Source organism: Rhinolophus hipposideros (assembly GCF_964194185.1).
Source record: "Rhinolophus hipposideros genome assembly, chromosome: 15".
Taxonomy (NCBI): domain Eukaryota; kingdom Metazoa; phylum Chordata; class Mammalia; order Chiroptera; family Rhinolophidae; genus Rhinolophus; species Rhinolophus hipposideros.
The window spans coordinates 33189912-33211301 of NC_138061.1; the positions used below are offsets into that span (position 1 = coordinate 33189912).

General features: G+C 39.8%; 1 protein-coding gene across 1 annotated transcript in view; it reads right to left on the reverse strand.

Annotated features, from left to right (window-relative positions):
• Positions 1 to 20939, reverse strand: part of PAPSS2 (3'-phosphoadenosine 5'-phosphosulfate synthase 2) — a 73480-nt gene extending 52541 nt beyond the window's left edge. Inside the window, exon 1 of the mRNA XM_081074982.1 lies at positions 20472 to 20939. Coding sequence (XP_080931108.1) covers positions 20472 to 20498 — 27 coding nt within the window. The 5' untranslated portion in view covers positions 20499 to 20939. The remainder of the gene's footprint in view (positions 1 to 20471) is intronic.
• Positions 20940 to 21390: the final 451 nt, after the last annotated feature.

Genomic DNA, 21390 nt, shown 5'->3' on the forward strand with positions numbered 1-21390 from the left:
CAACATATCATTAATTATTAAACATAATGACATAAAGTTAATCAAAATCTATAATCACACAAATGAAGGCAAGAAGTCTGTTAGCTTGGGTGGAAAAGGCACAATCATAATTTAATTTGATTTATTCTGAGTAATTTTAGATGATAGGTATGAAATATATAAATGGACAGCATTTTTGCCCATTAGGTTCTTACATATTTTCCTCAGAAATGCTAGAATTACCCTGACAACTTACAAGGAAAAGAAAGGCCATTTATGGAGGACTCTTCCAATGTAGGTTCTTAATACTCAAGTCCATCAGATGTGACAAGGGAATCCTTTTAGATTTATTCCCACTTGAATGTACCAGGCTCAACAGTGAGGTCTGCAGATTACATTATCAAGAATCACAAGCTACTTACAAAAATGGGCCACTCTCTTGATTGTGTTATGGGAATGGGGCAAATTTCCAGGAATATATAGTCACCACAGCCAAGAACAGCTGACTAAGAAAGAATGATCTCCAGGTTTTTCCAGAAAGCTGTCTGCTTGTTAGGTAATGGTAAAATGGGGCAAGAATGGCAAGCTTTTAAACATTCCAGCTGGAATATTTTAAATAATATTCCACAAGGAATGCAGCAATCATAGAAGCCTGTATTAGCTGGTAAATGTCCAAACATTTTTGGCAAAGAAGAGGAAAGGAAGGAAGGAAGGGAGGGAGAAAGGGAGAAAAGAAGGAAGGAAGGAAGGAAGGAAGGAAGGAAGGAAGGAAGGAAGGAAGGAAGGAAGGAAGGAAGGAAGGAAGGAAGAAAAAAAGAAGGAAAGAAGGGAGGGAGGGAGGGAGGGAGGAAGGGAGGGAGGGAGGGAGGAAGAAAGAAAAAGAAAAAGAAAGAAAGAGAAAAGAAGGAAAGAAGGAAGGAAGGAAGGAAGGAAGGAAGGAAGGAAGGAAGGAAGGAAGGAAGGAAAGAAAGAAAGAAAGAAAGAAAGAAAGAAAGAAAGAAAGAAAGAAAGAAAGAAAGAAAGAAAGAAAGAAAGAAAGAAAGAAAGAAAGAGAAAGAAAAGGCCTGAAAGGGGCAAAACATCATCCTAAAGTAGAGAAAACTCGCCTGTTCTGAGCTAGCTGGCAGCCCTTGGGCATATCACAGGGTTCCACATTTGTATGGTGAAGGAAATTAGGCCAGGCCATGGTTCTCAAGCCAGGGTGAACTAAGGAACCTCTTAGCCGGCTTTTAAGGAACCCAATACAGATCAATTTAATCAGATTCGCTGGGAATGAGGATTAGGCATCAATATTTTGTGAAGCTTAGTATGGCTGAGAAAAACGACTAGATAATCTCTAAGGTCCCAATCAGATCACAGTAAATTAAGGGAAGTATTCAGAATAGTGTAATAGTGTAAAGTTTTATACACAAAACAGCATAAAACCCACACAGGCTTAAAGAGAATCCTAACTAGGGACTTACAACACATAAAGGTGTGATCAAAAAATACAGCGAATGTTTAAAAAAAGAAAAAAATTATTACAGTAAAAGACATATTGCCATCAACCTCCCTCAAAATATTCTCCCTTGTTTCGAACACACTTATCCCATCGTTCTTGCCACTTTCTGAAGCAGTTCTGGAAGTCCTCTTTTGTGAGTGTCTTTCCTTCATCCTCCATCATGACAATGTTCTGTGTCACACATCACTTCTAGTATGGTAATTTTTGTCAAATAAAAACATTACAGTGTGTCCTCATTCACCTTATTCACTGGATCTGGCATCGTGCGACCTCTGTCTCTTCCCCAAAGTCAAAATGATTCAGGACGTTAAGGCAGCCACAACAGCACAACTACAGGCATTCATGAAAGAGGACTTCCAGAACTGCTTCAGAAAGTGGCAAGAATGATAGGATAAGTGTGTTTCAAGATAGGGGGAGAGTTTTGAGGGGGATTAATGGCAATGTATCTTTTACTGCAATAATTTTTTAAATTTAAACATTCACCGTATTTTTTATCACACCTCATAGGTATTAGCAGAGAATGATATTCTTGAATGAATCTTGGCTTTCCTATATATAAACAATAAATATGCTTAATTAGTAAAAACAACAAGAAAACCATGCATGTCATTAACCTCTGCTGGAATTTGTATTTTTTTTATCCAATACCAAACTTATGAAATACATCCATATCAAGCTCTTAAAATTCAAAGGTGCCAATCTTTTTCATACAAACTAAAAACCAAAGAGTGTAAAAGCAGTTTTTAACTTCTCGCTTAAAAATATCAAGAGTTGGTATGGCAAATGCCAAGATAACTTTTTTTTTTGAGAACATATACACTCCTTGTTTTATGGAAGAAAGAGATAAATACTAAGTCATGACAGCCAGAACCAATAGTACGACCAAGAAAACGTCGTAGGTCAATTTCTACAAGTGATTCATTCGAATGAAGTCTTGAAAATGGAAACAAAACAAAACTCCTCCCTCATGTGGCCTGCTATCTTGAATTTTAGCTAATAGGGCATGAGTTCTTAAATTGCAGATATTAGACATGGGCCTTGTAGTCAGGGTGGGGGGCAGTGAACCCTCTGAAACTACATATAAACACTGTTTGTTTGCATGTATAGGTACACCCATGCACAGACGTTTCTTGTCCTTTTTTGAGTCAAAACCCTTTGGTAGTCTTTGTACTCCTTCTCAGAAAAATTTTTTAAATGCATAAAATAAAACACAGAGGACTGCAAAGAAAAACAAGGAAATTATAGTTATCAAAATGTTTTTTTTAATTATAGCACAGTCATAATTATGCTTCTTTATCAATATATTAAATGTCTAGCTGTTTAGATAAACAGCTATATCTTAATTTTGTAGTAATAAAACATGTATATTTTTGTGACATGAATAATAACATATAGTGATATGAAGATATCTGTCATTTCTATTGGTCACATAATCACAACTATTGTGAATAGTACTGTGCTTTGTTGTTTATGCTCATCATGAAAGAAAATGTTAAAAATATTTTCCCTATCCATGTTCACAACTCTACTGAGTTCTCTAGATTCTATGAAGAACCTCTGATCTGTGTCTTTATCCATCATGAAAACATTTGTTCATAAGCCTCCAAGAAAGGTAAAATATTAGACAAAGCACGCAATGAACATTTCATAGACTGGTTTCTGTAAGGTCCGGTGGGCATAGATCCCTGAACAGTCACAAAATAATAAGGAAAAGGTTAAGGGTTCAAAGAGGTAGGGCTATGAGGAATGTGTGAATTTCTGGAACTAAAATCCAAATACATCTTATTTCTAATTTAATATTTTTTAATGTTCTGCATAGTTCCTGAAAAATGTACAGCAACTTATAAGATACATAAAGTATCTTATACTTTAGCAAAAGCTCATGAATTAGAAGTGGATGAGAAAAATAAAAGACAAAACAACATAGGGGCATAAAGTGAAATGGCACCAAGCACGAAGCTGGTACAACAAACAAAAACTGAGCCGCAAATTTGCTTCTGAATTTTCTGGCACACATGTTGAAGGAGAAAACTTGGACAGCCACAGAGTTCACAATTTCCAAAAGATTACACCACACAAACACAAAAACACACAAACAAAAAAACTTAGAAAAGTATTACCCTTCTGGTTCCGAGACCAGATAGAAATTTCTCCCATGGATCTTTATCAAGAGAATATCATGTGTTGGAATTAATGAATAACCTCAATAATACCATTACAAGAGATATAACAATAAGTTCCATAGAACTTTTTTAAAAAAAAACATTTTGTAAAAACAAACCAATGGCAATATACCAAACACAATTCAATGGGGGCTCAGGAAGTAAAATGAGGTACTCAGCTCTCTACATTTAAATGTGAGTGACATGCTGACCGGCCATTGACCTAAGTAAGTCAGAACTGAACATTGGCTCCGCCCTCTCCACTGTCAACAGCAGGTGGTGGCAAACTTTTCTGAAAGGGTCAGACAGTAAATATTTTCAGCTTTACAGGCCATAAGGTCTGTTACAAAAACTCATCTCTGCTGTGAAAGCAGCCACAGAAAATGTGTAAATAAATGATCATCGTCATGTTTCAATAAGCTTTATTTATAGATACTGAAAATTGAATTTCATATGCTTTTCTCAAGTCATGAAATATAATTCTTCCTTTGATTTTTTCTTTTTTTTTACCCAACCATTTAAAAAATGTAAAAACCATTTTTAGCTTACAGGCAACACCAAAACAGGCAAGGGGCTGGACTGGGCCCACAGAACATACCTCAATTTACTAACCCCTGGTCTACAGGATCAAGTTTCCACCAGGTGTCTCTTTGACTCTTGGATCCTTCTCTTTCCTCAAGTCTCTGTGTATATCAACTTTTAAAGATAATTACGAAAGGGTGGAAATTGACACTCCAAGCAAATGGTACCCACAGAAAATCAGGTGTAGCCATAATGATATCAGATGAAACAGACTTCAGGGTGAAAAAGGTAACAAGAGACAAAGATGGACATTTGATAATGGTAAAGGGGACTATACAACAAGAAGACATAACAGTCATCAATATTTATGCCCCCAATCAGGGAGCACCAAAATATACCAAGCAACTACTAACAGAACTAAAGGGAGATATTGACCCAAACACAATTATACTAGGGGACTTAAATATATCATTGACAGCTATGGATAGATCATCCAAACAGAAAATAAATAGCGAAATAGCAGCCCTAAATGACACATTAGATGAAATGGACATAATTGACATATATAGAGCACTTCATCCTAAAACATCAGACTATACATTCTTTTTGAGTGTACATGGAACATTCTCAAGGATAGACCATATATTGGGACATAAAATCAGCCTCAGCAAATTTAAGAAGATTGAAATCATACCAAGCATATTCTCTGATCACAAGGCTTTGAAATTAGACATCAACTGTGAAAAGAAAGCAGGAAAAAACACAAATACATGGAGATTAAACAGCATACTTTTAAAGAATGACTGGGTCGAAGAAGAAATTAGAGGAGAGATCAAAAGATACATAGAAACAAATGACAATGAAAATACATCCTACCAAAATTTTGGGGATGCAGCGAAAGCAGTTTTAAGAGGGAAATTTATATCATTACAGGCCTATCTCAAGAAACAAGAAAAATCCCAAATAAATAACCTCATGTTACACCTTAAAGAACTAGAAAAAGAAGAACAAGTGAAACCCAAGGTCAGCAGAAGAAAGGAGATAACAAAAATAAGAGCAGAACTAAATGAAATAGAGAACAAAAAGACAATACAAAAAATTAATGTGACAAAGAGCTGGTTCTTTGAAAAGATTAACAAAATCGACAAACCCTTGGCTAGACTCACTAAGATAAAAAGAGAGAAGATACTAATTAACAAAATCAGAAATGAAAAAGGGGAAGTTATCACGGACACCACAGAAATACAAAGGATCATGCAAGAATACTATGAAGGACTATATGCCACCAAATTCAATAACCTAGAAGAAATGGACAAGTTCTTAGAAACATATAGCCTTCCAAGGCTGAAGCATGAAGAACTGGAAAATCTAAACAGACCAATCACCAGTAACGAAATTGAATCAGTCATCCAAAACCTTCCCAAAATCAAAAGTCCAGGACCAGATGGCTTCACTAGTGAGTTCTATCAAACCTTCAAACAGGATCTAATACCAATCCTGCTCAAACTCTTCCAAAAAATTGAAGAAGAGTCAATACTCCCTAACTCATTTTATGAGGCCAGCATTACCCTTATACCAAAACCTGGTAAGGACAATACAAAAAAAGAAAACTACAGACCAATATCTCTGATGAGTACTGATGCAAAAATCCTAAACAAAATTCTAGCAAATCGAATACAACAATGAATTAAAAAGATTATTCATCATGACCAAGTGGGGTTCATCACAGGAGCACAAGGATGGTTCAATATCCGCAAATCCATCAATGTGATACATCACATAAACAAAATAAAGGACAAAAATCATATGATTATATCCATTGATGCAGAAAAATCATTTGACAAGATACAACATCCATTTATGATTAAAACACTTAATAAAATAGGTATAAAAGGAAAATACCTTAACATAATAAAGGCCATATATGACAAGCCCTCAGATAACCTCATAATTAATGGTGGAAAGCTGAAGCCCTTTGCTCTACATTCAGGAACAAGACAGGGCTGTCCCCTATCACCTCTGCTTTTCAACATAGTGTTGGAAGTCCTTGCCAGAGCCATCAGACAAGAGAAAGAAATAAAAGGCATCCAAATTGGGAATGAAGAAGTTAAAATATCACTCTTTGCAGATGACATGATGCTATATATAGAAAACCCTAAAGACTCCACCAAAAAGCTGTTAGAAACAATCAATGAATACAGTAAAGTTGCTGGCTACAAAATCAACATACAAAAGTCCATTGCATTCCTATATACTAACAATGAAATCTCAGAAAAAGAAATACAAAAAACAATTCCCTTTGCAATTGCAGCAAAAAGAATAAAATACCTAGGAATAAACTTAACCAAGGATGTGAAGGACCTATATGCTGAAAACTAAGACATTTTTGAAAGAAATTGAAGAAGACACAAAGAAATGGAAAGACATTCCATGCTCATGGATTGGAAGAATCAACATAGTTAAAATGGCCATATTACCCAAAGCGATATACAGATTTAATGCAATCCCCATCAAAATCCCAATGGCATTTTTTAAAGAAATAGAACAAAAAAATCATCAGATTTGTTTGGAACCACAAAAGACCCCGAATAGTCAAAGCAATCTTAAGAAAAAAGAACAATACTGGAGGTATCGCACTCCCTGACTTTAGCTTGTATTACAGGGCTACAATAATCAAAACAGCATGGTATTGGCAGAAAAACAGACACATAGACCAATGGAATAGAATTGAGAACACAGAAATAAAACCACATAAATATGGACAGATAATTTTTGACAAAGAAGCTAAAAACATACAATGGAGGAAAGATAGCCTCTTCAACAAATGGTGCTGGGAGAATTGGATAGCTACGTGCAAAAGAATGAAACTGGACTGCTATCTGTCACCGTGCACCAAAATTAATTCAAAATAGATCAGAGACTTAAGCATAAGACCTGCCACAATATACTGCATAGAAGAAAACATAGGTACTAAACTTATGGACCTTGGGTTCAGAGCATTTTATGAGTTTGACTCCAAAGGCAATGGAAGTAAAAGCTAAAATAAACAAATGGGACTATATGAAACTTAAAAGCTTCTGCACAGCAAAAGAAACTATCAACAACATAAAGAGGCAACCGACTGAATGGGAGAAGATTTTTGCAAACAGTGCCTCCGATAAGAGGCTAATATCCAAAATATACAAGGAACTCATGAAGCTCAACAACAAAAAAACAAACAACCCAATTGAAAAATGGGCGGAGGACCTGAAGAGACATTTCTCCAAAGGGGACATACAAATGGCAAATAGACATAGGAAAAAATGCTCAACATCACTAATCATCAGAGAAATGCAAATAAAAACCACAATGAGATATCACCTCACCCCAGTCAGAATGACTATCATCAAGACAAATAGTAACAAGTGTTGGAGAGGCTGTGGAGAAAAAGGAACCCTCATACACTGTTGGTGGGAATGCAGACTGGTGCAGCCGTTTTGGAAGGCAGTGTGGAGGTTCCTCAAAAAATTATGAATAGAATTACCATATGACCCAGCAATCCCTTTCCTGGTATCTACCCAAAGAATTTGAAAACATTTATACATAAAGACACTTGTGCTCCAATGTTCATTGCAGCTTTGTTTACGGGGGCCAAGACATGGAAACAACCAAAATGTCCTTCGAAAGATGAATGGATAAAGAAGTTGTAGTATATATACACCATGGAATACTATTCGGTGGTAAGAAAAGATGATATAGGAACATTTGTGACAACATGGATGGATCTTGAGAGTATAATTCTAAGCGAAGTAAGTCAAACAGAAAAAGCAGAGAACCCTATGATTTCAGTGATATGTGGTATATAAACCAAAAACAACAAAACAACAAGACAAACAAATGAGAAAGAAAAACTCATAGACACAGACAATAGTTTAGTGGTTACCAGAGGGTAAAGGGGTGGGGTGAGGGAGATAAGGTAAGGGGGATCAAATATATGGTGATGGAAGGAGAACTGACTTTGGGTGGTGAACACACAGTGCGATTTATAGATGATGTAATACAGAATTGTACACCTGAAATCTATGTAATTTCACTAACAATTGTCACCCCAATAAATTAAAAAAAAAGGTAATTCCTATCTTTACATTTTATAAGCAACTCTACACAAAGTCAACCAGAATGAGATAATGAAGACAGAGACTTCAGAATTTTTGCATTCCATGGAAATAAGAAGGTAATCCAAGATAAATTAGCAGCAAAGAAGTGGTTTAGTTCCCAGTATCCTTATTAAAATAAATGTACACTCACAAAAAAAGGGTAAAAAAAATTTGAAAGTACTGATTTTTCTATTTCAAAAATGATGGGTTAGTTTTTTTTTAAGCGTATAAAAATATGTATAATTGGCTGAATCCCTTAATTTATGTGTTGTAGCATTTGTAGCACTAGAGCTCCCAATGCAAATGAGGCCATATTGTGTTTTGCAGCCACAATTAAATTGATACAATCCCAATAAGAAACCCTTCATTGCAAATATCATTCAGATATCCCTGGGCTTCTGTCTGTTCTGAGACAAAACAAAGCAGTAGGCCCCTGAAATTGGCAAACTTGAGTTGCCTTTACTATTACATTGGTTCACAAAAAGGCCCTAGAAAATTTACCTCATCTCTTTATTTTAGTGTCCTCATCTATGATTTGTAATACTTATAACTACCCATTCTGGGGAGCTGCTAGGATAATTAATAAGAATTTATAAATAAGCTTTGATGAGCATGATGAAAGAAAGGTATTATGCATACCTAGAGGAACCCCGCTATAATTCAAGGATGTGACAATTACCCTGAAAAAACACACACATCAACTGGAGGCTCCTAGAAATGTGTAACTGCATTCAGAAGAGGCCCTAAAACACCCAATTCTAGTGTTCAACCCAGGTCTCAGCCACCTTTCCAAATGCTAGCCCTGTCAGTGGTCCACTGTAGGTTGTTACCTCTGTGCATTTTCTTATACTTTCACAATTGGTTCTGTTAATGAGGCTATGTATATGACACAGGCTTCTTAAACGACGAAAAGAGTAAAATTCTGTGCTGATCTGTGGAAATGCCAGGGAAACCTCTAGTACATCCAGAGAACAGGCCCGTGGCTTGTGGGGCTTTGGGATCTTGTAACTCATGAATGAGCGACTGTGCAGCACTCACATAATGAACAAGGCAAGGTCTAGAGTTACATGTAAGTCACTGCAATTATTTCTGAGGACACTTATTCTTGAGTATATGCATTCACCCACGAGAACACTGAAGCTTTGTATTATTAAGGTGAAATGTTGGGTTCGATTCCAAACACCACTGTGCCGAAAACTGGCCACAGAGCCTCATCCAAACGAACATTTATTGCCTTTGAATGACATTTGCTAAAATCCACATCTAAAGATTATACATTCCAAAAAGCCCCTGAGGAAAATTACTTTCAGAGCAACCCCATCATCTTTTTAGATTTTTCACTTCATTAATCTGCATCCTTAAAGATAAAATTAAACTGTATATGTAAATGATCTGAATAATCGTAATTCTGACAGTCTTAGTATCAGTTATATCTGTCATATTCATGGAAGAAAAAAAGAATGGTTGTAAACATGGTATTCGTACTTAGGAGGTAGTCACTTCCAGTTCTGCCACTTACGGTTTGCACCCTAAGGTAAGCTATTTAACTTCAATAAGCCTTACAGGTCTCAAGTATGACATAGAGATAAGAACACCAACTATTTCACAGGTTATTGTCTTCACAAAAACCTGTGAGGTTAGATGCTGTTTGGGAAGTCCCTGAATAAATACTTGTTTCTTTCCCCTATTTAGGGAACCCAGTTTGATCAACAAGGTACCTTCCTGAACCCCAAGGGTGACTAATAATGCCATCAAGAATGAATATCATAGTTTGATGTCTAAAATAACAGCCTCAACACTGAGGATAAAATGGAAGAAACCAGGTATTTATCATGACCCAGATTTTTCCATTCAATAAAGGTGGCTAACTGTGCAGGGACAACATATTCCTTTGACATTATTTTTGTATCCAAGGGGTCTTGCTCTGTGAAGACATGGATTCTGTGGTTTAATTTATATACTGTCACCACTATTCTCTTCATTTAAATAATGTAACCCCTCTCCAATAAAGGACTTCAATCTCATACCCTATTATTACACCCAGCCAATGTGACTCTTCTCCATATGAGTGTGGGCTCTAGCCTCTTACACAACAGTCTCCTCAGAATCAGAATCCAGGCCTTCTAGGTGCCTAGGCTGTGGCCCAGGATTGCTGAAAACTTGGACTTCCTGACTGACCTGTGATGATGACACAGCTCCCCAAACATCATGGAAGGTGCTTTTACAATCTCACAATCTCCAGGCACTCCTCATTGGTCCCCAGTGAAATGGCAGCATTATCTGGTTGCTGATACCCTTTTAAACCTTGACCTCCAGGTAGGTCAAATTTTTACTGTGTGAAAAATAAATTGGTGGGCCAGCTCGGTGGCTCAGGTGGTTGGAGCTCCGTGCTCCTAACTCCAAAGGCTGCCGGTTTGATTCCCACATGGGCCAGTGGGCTCTCAACCACAAGGTTGCCAGTTTAACTCCTTGAGTCCCACAAGAGATTGTCAGCTCCGTCCCCTGCAACTAAAGATTGAACTAAAGATTGAACACGGGACCTTGAGCTGAGCTGCCGCTAGGCTCCCGGATGGCTCAGTTGGTTGGAGCATGGTCTCTCAACCACAGTGTTGCCAGTTCAATTCCTCGAGTCCCGCAAGGGATGGTGGGCAGCGCCCCCCTGCAACTAAGATTGAACATGACACCTTGAGCTGAGCTCCTGGATGGCTCAGTAGGCGGCCTCTCAACCACAAAGGTTGCAGGTTCGACTCCTGTAAGGGATGGTGGGCTGCACCCCCTGCAACTAGCAACTGTAACTGGACCTGGAGCTGAGCTGTGCCCTCCACAACTAAGACTGAAAGGACAACAACTTGCAGCTGAACGGCACCCTCCATAACTAAGATTGAAAGGACAACTTGACTTGGAAAAAAGTCCTAGAAGTACACACTGTTCCTCAATTAAAAAAAAAAAATCTTAAAAAAAAGAAAGAAATTGCTCTATCATCTCCCTCTTTAAAAAAAATAATAAATAAATAAAATAAATTGGTGACCTGGTTTCCTTTTATCGTCTACAAATCACAGTTAAAACTTGGCTCTAGTATTAGCAGCTTTAGTGGAAACAAATCATTCCGTTCATGTTGCTAAATACTGGCATAGTGGTAAGGCTAAGCAATAAAAACAGTTACATACTTGTTGAGTCTAAGAACAAAGAAAATTTATTTTCCAATTATTCACTTATGTCACCATAAGGAAAGAAATGTGTGTGATGGTGAGGGTAACACTCAATTGCTAGTGTATGCCATTTATTCTTTTTTAAGAAGTGCTGGGGAATGTCTCTAAATAGAATTCATTATTATTATCTTGAGATATATTAGCAATAGGCAGCTGCCAAAATATTTTACAAATGAAGCAATAATACATGACTAGTTACCTAATTCACTGTATTTGCTACTTGGCATAAAGTCTCATTCCCTTAATGAAATAAACAACTTGTTAACCCCAAAGGAGCTGTTAAGATTTTAGCTTCTCCTGTGGGTAATCTCTAAAGACTTATTTCAGTTAAATACGTTCCCTTCTGACTATTTGTTCACAAACTTGTTTCATGAGATAGTGAGGACTAAATGAGTTAATGTACAGGAAACGCCTGGAGCAGTGCCTGCCACACAGTAAGTGCTCAGTGCTGGCGATAAACAAGTCACAACAAAGTCGGAATTTTCTAACAAAACATATTCCAAAAATCAAAACCCATGATAAATATGCATATTCCATAGTTGGAATACGAATGTCTAGGTTTTATTAGATCTCTTTTCATTCATACGGCTACCTTAAACACAATGAAAGAATGCAAAAATTTCTTCTTTTACTTTTTAATAACTACTCAAATATTGTTGTATTAGTGACCCAGTGGCCTAACAATAGTAATTACCCATATAATTTAGGAAAAGACTCTCTGCTGGGGCTCAGCAATTTAGGTAGCTTTACCTGACAGGACCAGTTATTGTAATTGACTTTATTGATACTTCATGAACCTAGGAAACAATGGAAATGGATGGATGTAAGAAAAATGGATATTCTGAGACCTACAAGAACTGAGAGGCTTTAGTATATAACTGAACTTGGTCTAACTTTCACCTAATATAGTTTTATCTGTATTGCACACTCTGTAATCATGGCATCTTTTTTTTTTTTGATAAAAGGATTAAACCATTTGAGAAGGCTTAAGGAAAAGTGAGTGAGATTAGTGGCAGGGGTTGAATTTTCTAAAGAGAAACAGGCTGGCCAATCAAAAATACTTCAAAATGGTAAAGTCACATTTTCAAACACTGTTTTGGGTCTGTATTTTCTATCTCTAGAATGTCAAAACAAAATGCTAAAGCTAAATCAGGGTTATAATTGTAACTCACTGATAACCAACTTGGAAGTGTTTTTTTGTTGTTGTTTTTTTTTTACTTGTTTTTGTTTTTAGCTTATGGAAACTATTTCCCGGTACATAAAAGGAGAACCAAAGCTGTAGTAGAAATTGGGAACCTCTTTCAAAGGTCATGTAATAAAGAAAAAGTGCTAGGAGTACGTTTAGGTGATCAGAGTTTCAGCTTGGTGGTAGTATCACCATCTAGCTGCCCAGAAAGACGTCCATGGGCTTTTAGCAAAGTTGTTAAATGCTGTGTATCAACTATAATATAAAGAGCTTGAAGATTTTACTTCTTTCTGGAAGTAAAATAATAGGGTTCTTTAAAAAACACATTTTTTTTTAAGTGGGAACAGCCTGAATAAAAAGTAAATAACTAAAATTTTTAATTTAGAAGAAAAAAAGGATTTAAAAAATGCATGAAAAGTCAGTTGGGAATTTTATTGCTTTTGGCCCAAGGCCACTGTAAGACTGACGGGGCAGAAAAGGTTGAAAGAATATCAAGGTTGTGGGTGGCATGTTACAATTAGAAAAAGTAAATGCTGTGTTTAGAATAAAGACAGTTTGGATGGACTAAAAAACTATAATTAAAGAATATAAGGCTTTAGTAGCTACAGTTAATTATGGCAAGCACAGTTCTTGGTTGGGTCATTCAATAAATATGTGTTGAGTAAATGAAGTGAACAAATACATAAGTGAGATGTGACAGAAACGAAAAAGGGAAAGGATTTTAGAGACCTTAAGGAAAACAAAATAATACACAATGGGACGACCAAAAAGTTAATTCAGATTTTCAGCAGTAGACAAAATATGAAAATAAAAATCATCACTAGGGCAGACGTGTGGCTCAGTTGGCTTGAGTGTGAGCTCTGGGCAATAGGGCTGCCAGTTCGATTCCCACATGGACCAGTGAGCTGCACCCTCCGCAACTTGAATGAAGTCAATGGGCTGCCGCTGAGCTCCTGGGTGGCCAGATGGCTCAGTTGGTTGGAGCGCATGCTCTCAACCACAAGGTTGCCAGTTCAACTTCCGCAAGGGATGGTGGGCTGCACCCTCCACAACTAAGATTGAAAAGACAACAACTTGACTTGGATGGAGCTGATGAGTCCTGGGAAAAACATACCACTGTTCCCAATAAAAAGTCCTGGAAATACACACTGTTCCCCAATAAAGTCCTGTTCCCCTAAAAATTAAAAAAAAAATCGTCACCAATGTCTTGAGTTGCTGATATTGCTAGAAGCTGGGAACAACATCACGAGGCAAAAAGAATGTAGCGTGAAGGCCAAAGCGCAGGGCAATCACGGGGGACCAAGGAAACACAGCTCGTCAAGAAATTTAGTCTAATCTCCTCCACAAGCAGGAGGCTGGACCCCAGTGCCACCAACAGAAATGCATTTCCCTCCCTGGAAAATTGATTTGTCAACAACCAGAGATTTCGTCCTAAGGCATCCCAAGGTTGTTGTTTTTTAAAAAAAGTAAAAACGAGAACTATGGGTGAAGGCATACACAATCAAGAAACGCTTTACCCAAAAATAATGATTAGAAAGGGGCATACATGAATGAGGTAACGGGGATAAAACTCAGACTCTATTGCAGGTCATAGATTATAACTCGCCATATTATGTCTGCAAATGATTTTTAAAGCGCACACCAGGCATAAATGAAAAAGATAAAAAAGTAATTGTAGTAATACTGGGAGTGCCAAAAAAATGCATACACATATTTGTATTCATCTTTTGTTATACTGAGTATTACACTTTTAATACAGTTTTTTTTCTTTTTTAAAATGTGTATACATTTTTTTGGTACCCTCTGTATTAGACGGGATGTAGAGGCTTAGTAGATAAAAATCAATACTTTTTCATAACCAAATATGTAAAGCAGATGTTAACTAGATATTTAAAGCAAATACTAAACTAGCATAGAAATGATCATCTTTAATAATATAGCTTTTGACACTATTTATGTAACTTTTTAGAAAAACTTTATAATGGGTCACAGGCTATATACACTTTTATTGCCAAAAGTTAATATTTGGTGCTCAACAGATTGAGCTTGTCATGTTTATGTTACAGTCATGTTTCCACAGTACCAGTTATAGCACAATCAACTTCAGGAGTAAATTTGAAATGCAGAAAGAGTTGCTGATAAGATTTTAAAGGAAGTCACACTAGCCAACTGATGGAAGTCATTTTACCCATCATGTGTTATTAGAGGCAAGTTATATTTCAAGTTTTACTACAGTGGCTCTTTTGCAGAGAGAAAAAATATTTCCATCTGTGCACCAATTTATTCTAAATTAAAAAAATATATATTTGGTGATCAAAAAGGCAAGAAAGAATAGATACCTAATTTTTTTTTAACAAATCCCATGTTCATGATAAACCAAATAACCTTCCTGAAAAGCTTTATGTAATCTTTATTAGAAGAGAAGCAGAGGGAACTCAGACACCAATGTGAGTCTGAGAAAGGGATTGCTCTTGCTTCGGGTGCTGGCCTTGGGGAGAGGGGCGAAACAGCTTTGGGGGCTCTGAAAGTAGGGGGCACTGGGTGTGCTTCTGATCCCAGACAGATCCCAGAGGAGAGGGAGCATGGACAGACTCCAGCACCCCCATGGCCCCTAAAAGCCCCGGAGTGCTCACGGCAGACAGCAGTAGGCTGGGAGTATGGAGGAAGTGTCAAGCCTCACTGAGTTATACTGCAGAAGCACAGGGACCTCGGGGTCCCCAAGCAGAGCATGGAAGAAGCAAGGAGAGATGCTAAAACTGAAGGGGACTTTCAGACTGGAATGTGCTTGTACTGGACTGACACTAAGGAATAAACAGGACGATGAACATCTCTAAGGATGCCTGCACGGGCCGAGGCCACCAACACAAGGTAAGCCCACCACCCCAGGCCTGACTCAGTGCTTTGTAGGGAAATGATTAGATTAAATATTTCTGACTAGCAATCTGACAAGTTTGCTTGTTCTTAAAAGTGCTCTTAAAGTGCTTGTTCTTTATGAGAAGGATATAAGTATGATACAAAATCTTCATGGTACAAAGGAATCGAGAAGAGGCAGAGATTTTTATTTCTAGCAATGATGATCTATGTAGGTATACACACTGATCCTAAGTATACACACATTGAAAACAAATAAAGAATGCTGGTTATAATGTAAATTAATCTCATTGAAAACATCAAATAGGGGACAAAAAGTCAGAAACGGCCAGGAAAGCAGGAGCCTGAGAGGGTAAGCAAGCAGGAAGTCACTTTTATCCTGATAGGGGCAGATCTGAACTGAGTTTGACAACCTCATGGGGCGAGGGGGGGGTGTGAAACACATCAGAGCCCAGAACCTACCCGAGTGGGAAGAATAAAAAGGCTTTCCTTACACTAAGCTGAGGCTCCTAAGAGTCACACCCTAAGAATAAGAGTGAGCCAGAATAAACCCACCACCCACTCTAAGAGACTGCAGGGATAGTTGCCTTGGTGTTGAAAGCATACGTAAGGGGGGCGGGGGGAGGGTGGCGTCCCTAAGACGTTGTATTCACAAACTGCACCTCTGCACATCACCTGGGTGGTCTAAAAAACTTTGAGTGGTAAATTGAGGTTAAAGTGGTCCCAGACTAGAAATGCCGCCAGGCACCTGACAGAAACAAAAGCAAATCCTCTGGAAAAAAAAAGGCCATTCATCCCAAGCCTCTAAGAATCCCTACAAGTAATTTTTCAGTGGCAATGACAAATACCCAGGCAAAAATAAGCAAGCACACAAGAACAGACAGATTAGAGGGGAGAGGGAGAAATCTAAGAAAAATATAGGTCCTAAAAGCAAACTTACTCTCTAATGAATCCTGTAGCCATGTAGGCAACACATATTTATTGAGCACGTACTCTGTGCCAGGCTCTATGCCAGGTTCCTGGGCATACATGCCGTTTCAGCTGTCACATGAACAAATAACCCAAGGGATGAAAGGTTAGTTGAACTGCCATGATATTTATTTAGCTTTAGTTTCTGTTTTCCTAAGACTTCCAAACACAAGGACTGATAAGTGCCCATTACTATTTAGTGATAGGTTTTGAAATAAACAGTAATCTGCCAGGACGGAGATTAACATCATTGATTCCTTTCCAACATTCTCAGTCCCTAAGATTCCATGTTTCCTTAAGCAAAACACAGAGCCACGTGCATTAACAGAAAAGTGATGAAAGACAATTATCTCAGAGACCTAACATTTAGAGTTAACTGCATTTATCTTTAACTGTAAAAGTTCAAGATGATCTTAGAAAAATAGCATACATTGGGCATTCATTTTAAGGTAGATCTGGAAACAGTTGAAGTGTGGAAAGAAGTTAGTTCAATATTTACTTATATATGAGTATAGATTGCCTTTCTTGGCCAAGATTGTTGGCAAAATCTTGCTTATTTGGGTTACTTTAGTGCATCTATACTAATTATCAGTCTTTGTCTTCTATCTAGCTTTCACAATAAAGAGTCAAATCGTCACTTCTACACTCCTGCATTTCTTTGCTCTTATTAGATACTCTGGTGGTTGTCACTTACTGAGCCTTTGGAATGATACGACCTGTGCTTTCTTCTTGCTTGCCAAACCAAGACAGTATGACATGATGATGATGATGATGATGATGATGATGATGATGATGATGATGTATCATACTGCATATGAGGTACTTATTCTGGGTCTGGAACTGTGCAAGGTACTTTTTAGGAGTGATTTACTCCTCACAACAATTGCAAGGGGTAAGTCACTATTTCCTCTGTTTTGTGCTCAAAGTTAGAGAGACCTGAATTCAAATCCTGCCCGGCTTCTGACATTTCTCCTCCCCTCAGGATGAGGCACCGTTTTCTGAGGTTAAGGCTGCTATCCGGGTGAAGTGAAATACAGTGTGGCTGAATGCGGGTCCTCTGCGAAGTGCTGGTTTCTTCTTCCTTCTAATGGTTACTCATCATAAAATTCACGACTTCTCTTACGCAGCATCTTCAAATAGGTAGACAATCTCTTACATTTATGAAGAGTTTTATGCTTTCAATACCCCTTCACTCCTTCCCAAGCATTGGCTTCTTTAATCCTTTGGAAAATATTTTAATATCTTAGTTGACTTTTTCAGATTTTTTTGTCTTCAGGACATAACACTGTCGGCCTTGAAAAATGCTAATCCAGGAAATGATGCAAGAAAAAAGGACAAGGCCTTTGCTTTGCTTTCCAGTCCTTTGGGGGCAGTCTACCTCATTCCTTTTCCTAGGTATCTAGGTGTGTGTTTAGGGGGTGTGGTGGGTGGCCAGGATTGGAAGGTAAGTCAAGGGTGGGAGGGAAACCTAGCTGTCCTAGGTTTCCATGTAAGGATGCCTAGCACTGAAGGAATGTGTTACCTTTCCTTATTAAAGAACATTTCAGTATTCTTTTCTCAAGCTTGTGAGAATAATTATCCTACATCCTCTTATTTAAACCAAAACTATGTACTTACTCTTCTTACAGTAGTCTGGATTAAAAGGCTATGTTCGTCGGAGTGTGGCAAAATATTCTGGGAAAAGATGTATTCATCCCAGTATATCACCTGGCACACAGCAAGGGCTCAACAAATACTTGAAGCTAGCAGTATGTTCTCTGTTGACAATGCAGAAAATAATGCAGTGATTCCTTGCTTCTAACATAGCTTCATAGATGAGCAAGATTCACTCATCAAATAATTGATTAGTTGAGATTTTGTTTTGGCCTACAAGGTTTCAAAATACATTTTGAATGAACAGTTAAAGCTTCTGAGATTTCACATACATAGAGAGCTGACTAGCTTTACCCAATAGTATCTATCTGGCCCTTTCGGAAACTTGTGCTGGTGCCTGGATTAGAATTGTGTTGGCTAAATAAAAGTTCAGAAGTCCTGTTAGTTATGTCAGGTGTTAATTTAATCCTGTAAAGAACACACACATACCCCAAACAAAAAAGAGAAGGTTCAAAATGTGTAGATACAAAAACCAAACCCTCCGGCCCTCAAATTTCTCACTGTCTGAGAACTGACTATGCAGATCCCACAATCAGTTTGTAAAGCTCTGTTCTCAGACCCTCCACTTCGATGGCGCTTGCTGACTAGAGGCATGAAGGGGAAAGACTCCCTATCCCTTCATTACTGATGTTAGAAAAAGCCCCCCCCACCCTCAATCAGAACTGGAAAGGAATTCTTCATGCAAGCAGGGAGGAAGAATTAAAACTTCACTCACATAAAAAGTTACTAAGTGCCACAGCAGCTTGTCATTTAGAAGTACCATTAGGAAGTTTACAGAAATCAATCGAATTAAATAGGCCTAAAATACAAGTAATTTTCACTTAACAATATTTTTAAATACATCACAGTACTGAGAGTCTCCCCACTTTAAAGCCACTCCTATGAAAGGCAGATAGAGCCTGACCATTGTCTTTTCAAAACGATGCAGCCTTCCTCCGGGACCCTCCTGTTGGTCCTGTGTGGTCCCCTGAAACCACAGAGGTCCCACTCCCTTTCCCTTGCTGTTCAAGCCCACACTTCTAGCCCCTGGATGGCCCCTTCACTTTCCTTTCCCGATTCTTGTTTTTTTCATTTCTCCCCTAGCCCACACAAATATACCTCAAAGATATTTCAGTAATAGCATTATATAATAATAATAGTAACAATACTATAATATTAAGCATTACTGATATATTGCATTAGTAATATATCATTGCTAATCAAAGTAATGAACATTCATTGCGCATGGACTACGTGCCGTGCTCAAGTTTAACTATTTGAGAGAGGTCAACCCATTGAGTAACCACCATGATCATCTGAGGCTTGCAGTGTGGTCATTAAAGATGAGAGCTCAGTCAGACCGCTGGATGGGATCTTAACAAGGCTTGCAGACCACCACTGGGGTGGCCCAAATGCTGTCCACAGGCTTCGTCCAACCCTTACGGGTCTATGATTCCTGCTGCCATATCGAAGGATGCAAAATTTATAAAACCTCCTATTGCTAAATGGAAAAGGAACTTAGGTTTGGGCAAGCCCTCTATTTCCCATGAAGATCAATTCTGGGAAAAAAAAACCTGAACCTTCTCGAAACAGTCCCCTCCTCTTACTCCACCAAGCCAAGGGGTCTCCCATGGAACTCCCATGAGGTGCCACCAGATACCAATAGGAAGCTGAATTAAGCGACAGGGTGAACTCTTGCCAGGGTAGAAATGTAATTTCCTCCAGTAAGTCTGGATAATTGCAGTTTCCTCTACGAAAGTCTGCCATTCAAGTCCGCTACAAGGAAGTTCAATGGACAAAGTTCCAATGACTGTCGCTGACATGTACCCAGAGACCGGACCTCGCAGAACCAGAGTCAGCTCTGCCCCCCACCCCGGCCCCCACTCCACCCGCGTGGGGATCATAGAAGATCCCCATAGAAGAAGAGGCGGGTCTGAAAACGCTCTTGGGGACGACAAGGAAACATCCCGGTCTCTGGTCCCTGCTCTGGATCGGGACCTACTCTGCAAGCTCGGAGCTCTAGCCCGGGCGTCGGTTCCTGGAGGCGCGGGGCAGAGCGGACCGGCGGCGGGCGAGGGCTGCCCCGGGGACCCCGCCTCGCCTCGCCTCGCCTCGCCTCGCCTCGCCTGCAGCGTTCCCCCCTCCGCGCCCCCCTCCTCCTCCCCCTCCCCGCGCCCCCGCGCTGCGCTGCGCTGGGCCCTCGCCCTCGCCCTCGCCTCCTCCCGAGGAGGGGGTCCAAGCGCCACGGGGGTTCGGCGGCGCGCGGCGGGAGGAGAGCAGGAAGGCAGGCAACCCAAAGCTCACCGTCTTCTGCTTCTTGATCCCGGACATGCTGGCTGGCAGTGGCGGCGCCGCGCGGCGACTCGGAACCTGGCTCCGGGAGCGGGGACACTGGGACGCGCGGAGGGCGGCAGCGGCGGCGGCGAGTGCTGCCCGACTCCCGGGAAGGAGGTATAAAAATGCTCCTCAGACACGTCGCACTTCCCTTGACCAGCCCCCTCCTCCTACTCCTCCTCCCGTCGCTCCTCTCCGCCCCGTCGGCTCCGCCAGCAGCGCCCAACCCAGGGGACCCGGCCGCCGCCTGGGCGGGGTCCGGCCCGGCTCCCCACTCGCGGGAGCGGCGAGGCCCGCTGCGGCCAGAGGCAGGACCTGGCCGCCCGACGGGCAGACTCGCGAGCGGGCCCGCAGCCCGGGGTCAAATTCACCCTGTCTACCCTCCCAGCAGCCGGTCCCAGAGTGTCCCCTACTTCCCATCCTACCCTGCGCCTCTTCAAGGAAACCTTCCTTCCTCGGGGACCTGAGAGCTTCGTTATTTGGTTAAAGGCAAGGATGCTTGACACCGCCGGACTTGTTGGCATGGTCCTCCGCGGGCACTGATGCCCCAGCTCGCCTTCATTTGCGGTAATAACAGCGAGTGACAGATGACATTTACTGATCCTCACTCTACTCTCTCCTGACTTTTGCCTTAAGTCTCATGCGCCCCCGGCCCAGGCATGGAGTCCTACTTTCTCCTTATTTTACAGATGGAGCAATTGAGGCTTTCAGACTATCTCAAGGTTATATTCCAAGTGTGGGGATTCAGAACCAGGCTGTGAGCCTCGAGAAGGTTCAGGCTTTCTGTACCAGCACCATCGTATATGATGATGATAAAATCGAGGCGTTGCTTGCCTGAGCATTAGGTGCCAGGTGTGGTACTAAGGGGTTTACATGCATTCACTCCTTT